This window comes from Chrysemys picta, chromosome 4, assembly GCF_011386835.1.
Source record: "Chrysemys picta bellii isolate R12L10 chromosome 4, ASM1138683v2, whole genome shotgun sequence".
NCBI classification, from domain to species: Eukaryota; Metazoa; Chordata; order Testudines; family Emydidae; genus Chrysemys; species Chrysemys picta.
This window is the reverse complement of record NC_088794.1, coordinates 5,294,648-5,306,190: the sequence shown is the minus strand read 5'-3', so window position 1 is coordinate 5,306,190 and position 11,543 is coordinate 5,294,648. Positions and strand designations below refer to the sequence as shown.

At 45.5% G+C, this 11,543-nt stretch overlaps 1 protein-coding gene across 1 annotated transcript; it reads left to right on the top strand.

Moving 5' to 3' along the window:
- Positions 1-379: 379 nt before the first annotated feature.
- On the top strand, positions 380-7,835 carry LOC135982792 (up-regulator of cell proliferation-like). Its single transcript, XM_065590986.1, has 3 exons — positions 380-834; positions 2,124-2,195; positions 4,975-7,835. The coding sequence occupies exons 1-3, from the start codon at positions 561-563 to the stop codon at positions 7,833-7,835; spliced, it is 3,207 nt and encodes a 1,068-aa protein (XP_065447058.1). The 5' UTR covers positions 380-560.
- Positions 7,836-11,543: the final 3,708 nt, after the last annotated feature.

Sequence of the window (11,543 nt, the reverse complement as noted above, 5' to 3'; positions counted from 1 at the left end):
ATACGTCCTCTTTTTCCCGGACATGTCCGGCTTTTCGGCACTCAAACCCCCGTCCGGGGGAATTGCCAAAAAGCCGAACATGTCCGGGAAAATGGTGGCTCTGCTCCTCCCCTGACTCTTCGGCTCTATGGGAAGCGCCGGCCAGGGGCGCAGGGTCTGGGGGCTGCCCGGCAAACCGTGAAGCCGGTAGCGCTCGGGCAGCCCTTTCCGCGTGGCTGGGAGTGGGAGTGGGAGGGGGCGGAGTTAGGGCGGGGAAAGGGGCAGAGTTGGGGCGGGGCTAGGGGTGGGGAAATGGGCGGAGCCAGGGCCCGTGGAGGGTCCTCTTTTTTTATTTATTAGATATGGTAAACCTAAGTGAAATGCACAGCCCTGGTCCAGTGCACATTGTGCGGAGCAGCTCTGACGGAGCGGAGGGAGGGGGGCTGCTCCACGCAGTGTACACTGGAGAGCTTTTAGTTTCATTTTTGGCTTGTCTCTGGGATTAAATAATTGCTGAGCTTCCTGTTTGCAGGCACAGAAGCCGTTTCCTGAGGCTGTGGTCCGTCTTCTGAGGAAGCAACATGGAGGAGACGGTGAGAGATCATCTGCTGGGAACCCTGGAAGACCTGGGAGAAGAGTTTGAGACATTTACATCCAAACTGAGTGAAATTCAGTTGCAAGAAGGCTCTAGAAACATCCCCTGGAACACGCTGCAGGTGGCAGACCCCAGAGACCTAACTGAGGAGCTGCTCCGAGGCTGCAAGGATGACGATGGGGTGGAGGTGACTAGGAAGGTGCTGAGGGCTATAAACCAGCAAGACCTGGCAGAGAGATTGACAAAAACAACAGGAGGGGGTAAGAAACAAGACCTGGAGGGATAAAACCCCTTCTCTTATGGTCACGCCTCTGCAACTTCCCTGCGTAGCATTTGCTTTGTCATATGTGTATGCATGAGCCTAGATAAAATATGGACTTAATTCTCCATATACGTTAGGCATGTCAGGAGTTTGCAAGAAGGTTCCAGAAAATTCTTAGATTTTAGGTGTATTTGTATACTTTTTGGGTAATCTTTGCTCCCTCTTCAGAGGGAGTTTACTTTTTCCTTCTCCCGGTTTTCAACAAAAGCAAAAAAAAAACATTTGGATTTTTTGCCTGTTTGTTTCCCTCAAGAGATATGTCCTCTGCATAGTGAGCTTTTGTTCTTGCCGTATTTGGTACAAAGCAAAAAATATATTTATGTAGCTACATTGACCCAGCAATCCTGAGAGTCTGCATAAACAAAGAAACATGAGACTATATTGCTAGGGCTAAACTATGAAAGTATGGAATGAATAAGATCTAAACTATGATTTGAAATCAGAGTGAGAAATCAGAGGTGTCTCACCCACATAAATACACACATATTAATGGGGAATGTCCTTTGTCATCGCTGCACAGCTTGTAAAAACATCCAGATTCACACTGCAACAAAAAAACTTCAAAAACAGACTCCAAAGAGAGACTGCAGAACTCGAATTAATATGCAAATTAGACACAATTAACTTAGGCCTAAACAGAGACTGGGAATGGTTGGGTCATTACACTAATTTAATTTTTTTTCCCCCCATGTTAAGTTCTCCTCACACCTTCTATGGGTCATCTCGATTATCACTTCAAAGTTTTTTCTTCTGCTGCTACTGATAGCTCATCTCAATTGATTGGCCTCTTACAGTTGGTATGCGTACTTCCACCTTTTCATGTTCTCTGTATGTATAAATATCTTCAGTTTGTGTGTTCCACTCTATGCATCTGAAGAAGTGGGCTGTAGCCCACGAAAGCTTATGCTCTAATAAATTTGTTAGTCTCTAAGGTGCCACAAGTACTCCTGTTCTTCTTTTTGCGGATACAGACTAACACGGCTGCTACTCTGAAACCTGAAATAAATTTGTTAGTCTCTAAGGTGCCAGAAATACTCCTGTTCTCTATGCGGGATGTACTTTAAGAACCAAGAATTCAAGAGAAATTCACTGCATGTGTCAGATTATTTTGCAGAAATTAGAGACTGACTCCCACTCCTAGAGTTGGCTTATTTGTGTGGCTATGAACAAAGATGCATCTGAGAAGTTAATCAAGAGGATCTTTAAGTGCCCACAATGTCTTTCTAGGTGGTTCAAATCCAGACCAGGAATCAGAGACTCACCAAGACCCAGAGATGGTGGGGGAAGAACTTCTTAAAGGTATTTTCTTTATGAACGTTCCAGGTTCTCAAAAAGAGGACACTGCCAGAGGGGGGAGGGGGAGAGCTGGGGGTACAATTGGGGGTGTTGGAGGGGGCACCTGTGGTGGTAGGTACTCATTGGAGGTGGGGGACAGTGTCTCTCCGGCAGGGCAGCTGGCACAAGCCCAGGATGTAGCAGTGGCCATCAGTTAGCGCCTCGCTGCAGGATCCCCTTGTGCCCATGGCTGGAACCGGGGCCTGGGTAGGCAGGATCTGGTAGCTGTGGCTTGCAGGGGAATGAACCAATCAGCTGCTGATGCAAGGGGGAGGGACCAATTGGGAAGTGGACCAATCAGGGATCTTTCTGAGCAGCAATGTCTGCTCTGCAAAAACCCTGGTGTGGTGCTCTGTACGTTGGGGGAACACCCTACACCCCCATGTTCATCTTTATACAATGACTATGTGGTATCCAGTGCAAAGTTTGTCATGTTGGGTGTCTTCGGAAGGCTCATAATGAACTGAGAATGGTTGTTATAGTGAGGTTACAGTAATTGTTACAGTAATGTTCTAGTGAGGTTATAGGTTATAATTTCATGTATATAGTTATCAGGCTGAAAATGTGTCCTCATGGCTAAAAGAAGCTTATGCAAAAACTCCCCAAGAGCAGAGAGGCAGTTCACACCTCATCAGGTCACGTATGGGACAAACCCAGCCCAGCCTCACAGGAACAAAGGACACTGGCTTAAGAAGCAACAAAAGAATCTGTTAGACCCTGGAGGGAGTCACCCCCTTCCTTTGGGCAGTTTGGGACTGCGATGAAGTAATGCTCACCTGACTCTGAAGTTGGGGGGGGGGAGAGGCAAATCCAAGAGGGAAGAAAGGACATGATAAAAGGGAGAGACATTTTGCCATGTGCTCTCTCTTCCACCTACATCTACAGACACCACCACCACCAAGCAACTGAACCACTGATCAAAGGGGAGAGCCTGGCTGAAGAGCCAGCCTGTGGTGAGAAGTATCTAAGTTTGTAAGGACATTGAAAGTGCTAAGATCAGCTTAGAATGCGTTTTGCTTTTATTTCATTTGACCAAATCTGACTTGTTCTGCTTTGACTTATAATCGCTTAAATCTACCTTTATAGCTAATACATCGACCTGAAGCAGTGCGTTTGGTTTGCAGTGTGTCAGAGACCCCCCCTTGGGATAACAAGCCTGGGACATATCAATTTCTTTGTTAAATTGACAAACTCATATAAGCTTGCAGCATCCAGTGGGCATAACTGGACACTGCAAGACGGAGGTTCCTAGGGCTGTGTCTGGGACCAGAGATATTGGCTAGTGTCATTCGGTTGCACAATCCAAGGAGCAGCTTACATGCCAGAGGCTGTGCGTGAACAGCCCAGGAGTGGGGATCTCACAGCAGAGCAGGGTAAGGCTGGCTCTCAGAGTCAAGGATTGGAGTGACCTGGCAGGTCACCGGTCCAGATAACACCAGAGGGGAATACCCGGACATTAGGAAAAACCACCTGGACACAGAAAGGAGGCACAAAAAAGGTGCAATGTCCAGGAAAACCAGGAACATGTGGTCATTTTCTAGCAAGAGCATGTTATGCTTTTATCTAACTTCAGGGTGTAGGCGGTGAACATAACAGTCTTGTGGCAGGATTTAGTGCAGGGGAGTGGAGGGTTGTGTGGGGAGCAGATTCAGGGTCTGAGAGTCCCCCCTTGTGCCCTTCCCTGGACTTTCTCTCTGCAGAATGAAAAGGCAGGAGGGGCCCGTATGAATGCAACCTCAGGGCTGCAGGAACAGCAACAAAGTGTTTCTTCTCTTCAACCTAGTGGGAAAGGACTCCTATGTCCCTAGCCCATAAATAGCCTACCCTACTCCAAGCCCCACTTGCTGCAGGGAAGGTGTTGGTCCGAACTGATTTTTCTGTTATTCTATCTCACAGCTGTGAGATCCTTGCACCAGAAACATGTGCTCCTAGATCCCCCAGGTGGTTTGGAAAGTTCTTATAAGTGTTTAAAATGCAGTTATTAGCTTAATAGTTTTAAAGTTAGCACAACATGATGCATTTAGCAATTGCCAACTTATTTATTTCCTTGTTTGATGACAATCAGTGAGCTAAGCATGGAAAAACTACCTTAGCAAACAAAAATCCTTGTTTGTATGTCCTCGGTTCTCCACCAGCTTGGAACCAATTGGATCCAAATGGAAACAATCGCATTAAATTATGCTGAATTAGGCACAAGTTTCATGTGCTTTGGGTTTCACACTCAAGGTGCAAAGAGCTGTACTCACAATACTGCCTAAAAGGATTTGCTGCTGTGTCTGTCCTTTTATGAGCGAGGAAAGAGCGTGGGGACTGTCTGTCATTACAAATGTTCAATGAGAGAGAAGCATGAAATCAACAGAAATTCGGGACCTAAATACTTTTGAAGATTCTGGGGCAAAGAGTTTGGTTTTGATTGGTTGGGGTTATTTGCTTTGCTGGGTTGGCAGGTAGGTAGGTTTGTTTAAACTTGCACAAAGAGAACAGAATAGGTTTCAAGGAACTGAAGAGATAACAGAACAGAACTGAAAAGTTTAGCTTCACTGATCATTTCTTCACCCATTCATGCTCCAAAATCTTTACGTGTTTTCGCCCTCTCTTTCACTCATACTTGAAAGTGAAGACCACAATTCTCACCACCCCCTGGTGTGCACCAATGTTCAGTGTCAAAAGAGACTTGCCAAAAAATACGTATATTTTAAATATCAGTTCTGAAACCTGCTCATGCTTTAACCTCTTCCTGCAGAGAGAAGGGGAGCACTCCAGGACATCCTGGCCAAGCTGAAGATGGAGCAGCACAAAAGCATGAAGCTGGGGTTGAGGGATCTTCAGGAAATCAACCCAGAAAGTCTAAAGGACTGGACTCCTCGGGCATTAGGGGATTTACCGTGGCATTTTCTGAGGAAGGTCATGGCTCTGAATGGGACGGCCAGAAACACAAACTTTTGGCAGGGAGCAACTGGTGACCAAGCCAGCAGTGAGGAGAATGGGAGACAAGCTGGTGGTGGCAATGTTCTTCACCATAGCAACTCAGATGCCAGAGATTCTCTGCACCCCCTCGATGTTCTCTGTGCCGTTCTGTTTTGCTCAGACAGTTTCCTACAGCAGGAGATCCTGTCCAAAATGTCCATGTGCCAGTTTGCCCTCCCTTTGCTGCTGCCTGCCCTCGACACCCCCAAGTGCACCCTGATGCTGTGGGCCATGAGGGACATTGTGAGGAAGTGGAGGCCGCACTCCCTGGCAGAGAGCAGAGGGTTCAGAGAGGAGAGCCTGGTGCTCACAGCAATGCCAACCATTTCCTTTGTGCGGATGGGGAGCTGCAGCTTCTCCAAGTCCAAACTCCTCAATGAGGTTCTCAGCCCCTCCCAGCAGCACCACAATTTTTTCATCCATCGGGACATGGAGTCTGGGAATGTCCCTCGGGAAATCGCAGATGGGCTGGTCGAGATTTCCTGGTATTTCCCTGCTGGAAATGAGGATTCAGATCTTTTCCCAGAGCCCGTCGCGGTTACAAACCTGCGCGGAGACATTGAGTTGCACTGGCTGCAGTTCAGCTTTTTAACAGAGATCTCCTCAGCAGTGTTCATAGTTACTGAGAGCATCAGTGAGAGACAGTACGCGCTGTTATCATCTCTGCAGGGATCAGCCACTAAATACTACTTCATCCTCAGTGCCCAGGCTGAGCAATGCAGTGAAACTCTGGGTTTCCTTAATAAATTAGCCCCAGTGCTGGAACTGAACAAATTCAATGTGCTGGAGAAAAGCAACGGCACAAATGAGACAAAATTCGTAGAAAATCTCCAGCGCATGATACGAAGCATAATGAACTCCTCTAACAAGAGAGGAAATATGGAAGCTGTGGCCACGGCAGCGCGTGAATTAGGTGTCCTTGTAGATGAGGACTGTGAGGAATGTGAGAGCGGAAGCATGTGGGCTAGAGAAATTACCGTGAACATGAGAGATGTGACCAGTTGCAAGGCAGAAATGCTGAAACTCCAAGGAGACCTGTGGAATACCTTGACTAAAGTAGAAAAAGAGCTGTGCAGAATGAAAGAACAAGGGACCGTCCCTCCTGAAGACTATAAAATGCAGCTGAAAGAAAAACTGTCAGAGCTTCATGCCCAGCAAAATAATTGTGAGCTTAACGATGGGCTGATTAAATTTATCAATGGACTAGAACAACTGAGTGCAGTGGAGAAACATCACTTCCTCAAATGGCTAAAATATACGCTGGATCACATTGCTAAGGATGAACATTCCAGACTACAAGTTCAGTATAATGCTTTGGCAGGTGACCCACAAAAGCTAGAAGAACTAGATAAATTAATCTCTGCTGGTTCCCTAGGGGTGGAACATTTCCTGCGTGAGTTGGGACAGTTGTATGAGGCTGAACACGCAATGGTGAAGGAAGGTAAAATGGCAGAAAGCCAAAAGCAATTCACCCATCTCCCAGGCATAGCAGCTGAGCTGATGCTGGAAGGGTTTCCCATGGAGCTGATCGATGGAGATGTATCCAACATCCCACTGCAGTGGGTGACAGATGTTCTGACTCAGCTCCATGCCAAGCTGGGGGGAAGGTCCAGAATGTTGGTTCTAACGTTGCTGGGAGGGCAGAGCACTGGGAAATCCACCCTCCTCAACACCATGTTTGGCCTGCAGTTTGCAGTGAGCAGTGGCCGATGTACGCGAGGAGCCTTCATGTCCCTCATTAAAGTGGCAGAGAACTTTCAGCAGGAGCTGGGCTGTGATTTCATCCTGGTGATAGACACAGAAGGGCTGAAAGCCCCTGAACTGGCCAAAGTAGAGGACAGTTATCAACATGACAATGGGCTGGCCACCCTGGTGACTGGACTGAGTGACATAACCATCGTTAACATGACCACAGAGAACGTCACCGAAATGAAGGATGTTCTGCAAATTATGGTCCATGCCTTTCTCAGAATAAAGGAAATCGGGCAAAACCCCCAGTGTTTATTTGTGCATCAGAACGTCAGTGATGTGTCTGTGCATGGACAAAACATGAGGGACAGGAAACACCTTCTGGAGCAGCTGAATGAAATGACCAAAGCTGCAGCAAGGACGGAAAAACTACACAAAGAAGTGACATTCTCAGATATTATGGACTATGATCCAAAAATACAAGATTGGTACCTCCCCAGCCTGTGGCACGGAGTCCCTCCCATGGCGCCAGTGAACTTGGAATACAGTGAGAGCGTGGGGGAGCTGAAGAAACACCTGTTTCAATTTATAAGGATCCATTCAGTTGAGATTGCTCCCAAAAACATTCCCCAGTTTACTGAATGGGTGAAGAGCCTGTGGAATGCACTGAAGCATGAGAACTTCTGCTTCAGCTTCCGAAACCCCTTTGCCACAGAGGCCTACAACCAGTTGTCTGCCAAGTTTTCTGAACTGGAATGGGAGTTGAAAAAGAAGATGCATCTCTGGCTGTCTGAACAAGAAACATTCATCCAGAATCAGGCACCAGATGAACTGGAGAGCAAGATCTTGGCCCAATTAAGTCAGGAAACCCAGCAGAAACTGCAGCATGAAGAAGACAAGATTTTTGAGTGTTTGGAAAAATATATAAAAGATGGGGCATCAGGCTAGAGATCAAAGAAGATTTCATCAGGAGCACAAGAAGCACGACAACTACGTTTCACCATTATTCACACCAACAGCTGGAGAGAGCAAAGAACAATAGAAAGCACTATTGTAAGTATTACAACAGCGAGGCTGAGTTCAGGAAAATAATTGAACAGGAGGCTGACAAGCTTCTGGAAGACTGCAGGAGCCGTGAGCGTAAACTGAACAATGAGGAACTGGAGCAGGAATTCAAAGCAATGTGGAGAGAGGTGTTGTCCGAGTCAATGTTATTTTCTTCAATGAAGCGACTGATTTTTCAAGAAATGCAAAGCCTGCTGCAAGAGGACCTGGAGATTCGAGGGAAGCTGATGCCTCAAGAAGCTAGGAGCTTGCTATATTATTCAATGAGTTCTTTCACAATGAAAAAAGAATACTTAGATTTAGCATGGTCTGAAACTTTGAAGGAACTATTCACAAAGGAAAGCTGGCATAAAGCAGAGGAAATTGCTACATCCTTAATGTGCCAGTGCTCTGCTTACATTGATGAGAAAGCAAATTCCAAAGGAGACTATGACGAAATCTATTGCAGAGAATTGCTGTGTATGATCAATGAGAGACTCCAACAGGAGGATGTTTCAAAACTTCACACTAGTGGCTGCTTTGAAGTTGACCTGAAGCTTCACATTTTGGGAGAAGCTGCTACTGTGTTTCAAGAAATTCATGATAGTTTTAAGAAAGAAACTGACCCTCAGCAAAGTCTGAAGAAACTTAAACTTCAGTATTTCTCCATCCTGAAAGATCTTTACTTAGACAAAGAGGTAAGTCACAAGAGGGCCAGGGATTTCAGTGACCAGTGTCTGAAACCTGCCCTGGTGGACTATATGAAGAAGAGGCTAGGAATAGCAATGGCGGATGACATTCTCAGAAATGGACAGTCCATCGATTACACCAGCCGGGGCTTTTTCCAATTTACCACGCAGAAAAAATTGTTGGAGGAAAATGATTTTTACAACTATGTGAGATATATTGAAAACTATGAAGATTTTGTGAAAAGCCAGATACAGAGACACCTGGTTGATCACTACAGTGAGAACGAAGGCCTGGAAGATTTGGAGAGGGAGATTCTATCCACTGTAATAGAGAAAGTCAGGGGCGCTCTGGAAAACTCCGAAGATAAGTCTAACACAGTTTCGGCCTTTATAGACAACTTTTGCCAAGTGCTGCAGAAAGATCTGGTCATTTCCAAAGACTGCTTAGTAGGGATACGGTTTATAAACTCCATTAACACTGGGAAATTCGCTGCTTTCATTCAGACTTCCCTTTCTGACCTGGAGCAACAAATCTTAGCTGAATTTAAAAATTTGGAAGTAGAGTTTAAACTCTCCCTTCTGTCAGTGAAGCCCCAGGATGAGATCTTCAAGCGAGTGTTTGGCTGTGGGAAGCAGTGTCCATTCTGTAACGTCCCCTGTGAGGCAGTAGGTACTGATCATAAGGAGCATTTTGCATCGGTACATCGGCCTCAAGGATTAGGGGCATACAGGTGCAGTGAAACAAACATACTCGTTTATGAATTATGCTCCTCTGCTGTGGTTTCCAATGGCACATTCCTATGCCCGGAGACACAATGGGAAGTTCATCTTTGTAAAGATTATCGCACTATTTTTCCCGACTGGCGCATCCAGCCAGACCCCAGCATCAACGCCTCTGATTACTGGAAGTTTGTTTTTAAGGAGTTCAATCAAGAATTTGCTGAAGCATATATTGCCGAACCAGCCGAGCTCCCAGGGGACTGGGAAAAAATAACCAAAGAGCAGGCCCTGGAGAGCCTGGAGGAAGCATTCAGAATGAAATAACCAACATGCTGAGAAAATCCATTTAAATGGCGGTTCATTCAATTCAGCAGAACAACAGTTGGTGACGTCTGTTATATAAATACTCATTAAAAGTGTGTGGGTTTGTGATCTGTGGAAAATACGGAAAACTCGGGTACAATTTGCAGCTTTCAAATGGAGACTGAAAGTAAGAACATTGGTTTTGTTTTGCATCACGTAACTATGTGATACCTCAAAAATATGAGTGCGGTGCCATCTTTCAAATGTGGCATGTCTACCAATAGGATATATGCCATCATGCGCCAGCAATGCCCCTCTGCCATGTACATTGGTGAAACTGGACAATGTCTGCGCAAAAGAATAAATGGACACAAATCAGACGTCAAGAATTATAACATTCAAAAATCAGTCGGAGAACACTTCAATCTCCCTGGACACTCAACAACAGACTTAAAAGTGGCAATTCTTCAACAAAAAAAACTTCAAAAACAGACTCCAGCAAGAAACTGCAGAACTAGAATTAATTTGCAAACTGGACACCATCACATTAGGCCTGAATAAAGACAGGGAGTGGATGCGTCACTACAAAAACTAATTTCCCCATGCTAATTTCCCCCTACTGTTACTCACACCTTCTTGTCAACTGTTTGAAATGGTCCACCCTGATTACCACTTCAAAAGTGATTTTTCCTCCTGTTGATAATTGCCCACTTCCACTTTAATTGAATTGTCTCATTAGAACTGACCCCCCCACTTGGTAAGGCAAATCCCATCTTTTCATGTACTGTGTATATATATCTGCCTACTGTCCATGCATCTGATGAAGTGGGGTTTAGCCCATGAAAGCTTATGCCCAAATAAATGTGTTAGTCTCTAAAGTGCCACAAGTACTCCTCGTTGTTTTTGCGGATACAGACTAACACAGCTACCACTCTGAAACCTGTGATATATAGGAGGTCAGACTGTATGATTTCATGATCCCTTTGTGGTAGTAGGATTTTATGTTTGTATTTTGTATAATTCTGTATCTGAGCTGATTTCAAGGCATTAACAGACCTTTTAGGGTCACCACTTTGTTGTAGGTTTAGTATTTTAAAATAAGTAAAAGAATGCATTGGTTGTTTTTTCTCTTGCATTGCAATTTGATGTTCCTGTTCAAATGCTCTGTGTAAATCAATTCTGTGTTGTGTGTGAATGAGGAATGTGTGTGTTAAGAGATAACTGTGAAGGCCATCACCAGAGCAGATGTTCTAGGGAGGAACTGAAGACAGACGCATGGGCGCCAGGAGGTTGCAACATGCCCCCTATTGAAATGTTAGAGGAGGGCAGATTGATGACTCTAAAGATGAGACAGGCACCTATCTATGGGGACAAGATAGTTGTGATCAAAACAAGCCTGGGGTAACTCCCTGAGAGACTTGATGAAAGAACCAGATAAAGGACAAGAAAAACTATTTAAGAAAACAAGCACTCGTCAAACAACAATTGATTACAGCATGATGGTGCAAACCTCATTGGTCCCAATGAAGGAAGATTACTATATAAACAGGCTGCCTTGACATGAAACTTTGGGTTCGTCCTGCCAAGACTTCCCCGGAGCATCGTGTCGCGACCGACAGAACCCGGCTCCTCCCTGCTCGTGATCAACCTAGCTGGCCACTAGATTGATCCGGACTCTGGCCTGGTAACGATAACATCGACTGGCGGGAAAGTGTGTGTGGTGTGATTGAATGCATATGCTAATTGTTGCATCTTCAATAAACGCTGTGTATTGCCTTTTCCCCTGAAAAAGATCCTGTGTGCTTCTTATAAGCATAACACCTTCTGGCCTTAAATTATACATGATCCAGCCCGAAACCAGAGGCACGTCCTCCCTTCACCCTGCAGCTGGCTTCCCCAG

Excerpts from the sequence above, each read along its gene's own strand:
- LOC135982792 (XM_065590986.1), top strand. The coding sequence starts at position 561 with ATGGAGGAGACGGTGAGAGATCATCTGCTGGGAACCCTGGAAGACCTG. Across the intron at positions 835-2,123 it reads GACAAAAACAACAGGAGGGG|GTGGTTCAAATCCAGACCAG; the intron begins GTAAGAAACAAG and ends ATGTCTTTCTAG. Across the intron at positions 2,196-4,974 it reads GGGGGAAGAACTTCTTAAAG|AGAGAAGGGGAGCACTCCAG; the intron begins GTATTTTCTTTA and ends CTCTTCCTGCAG.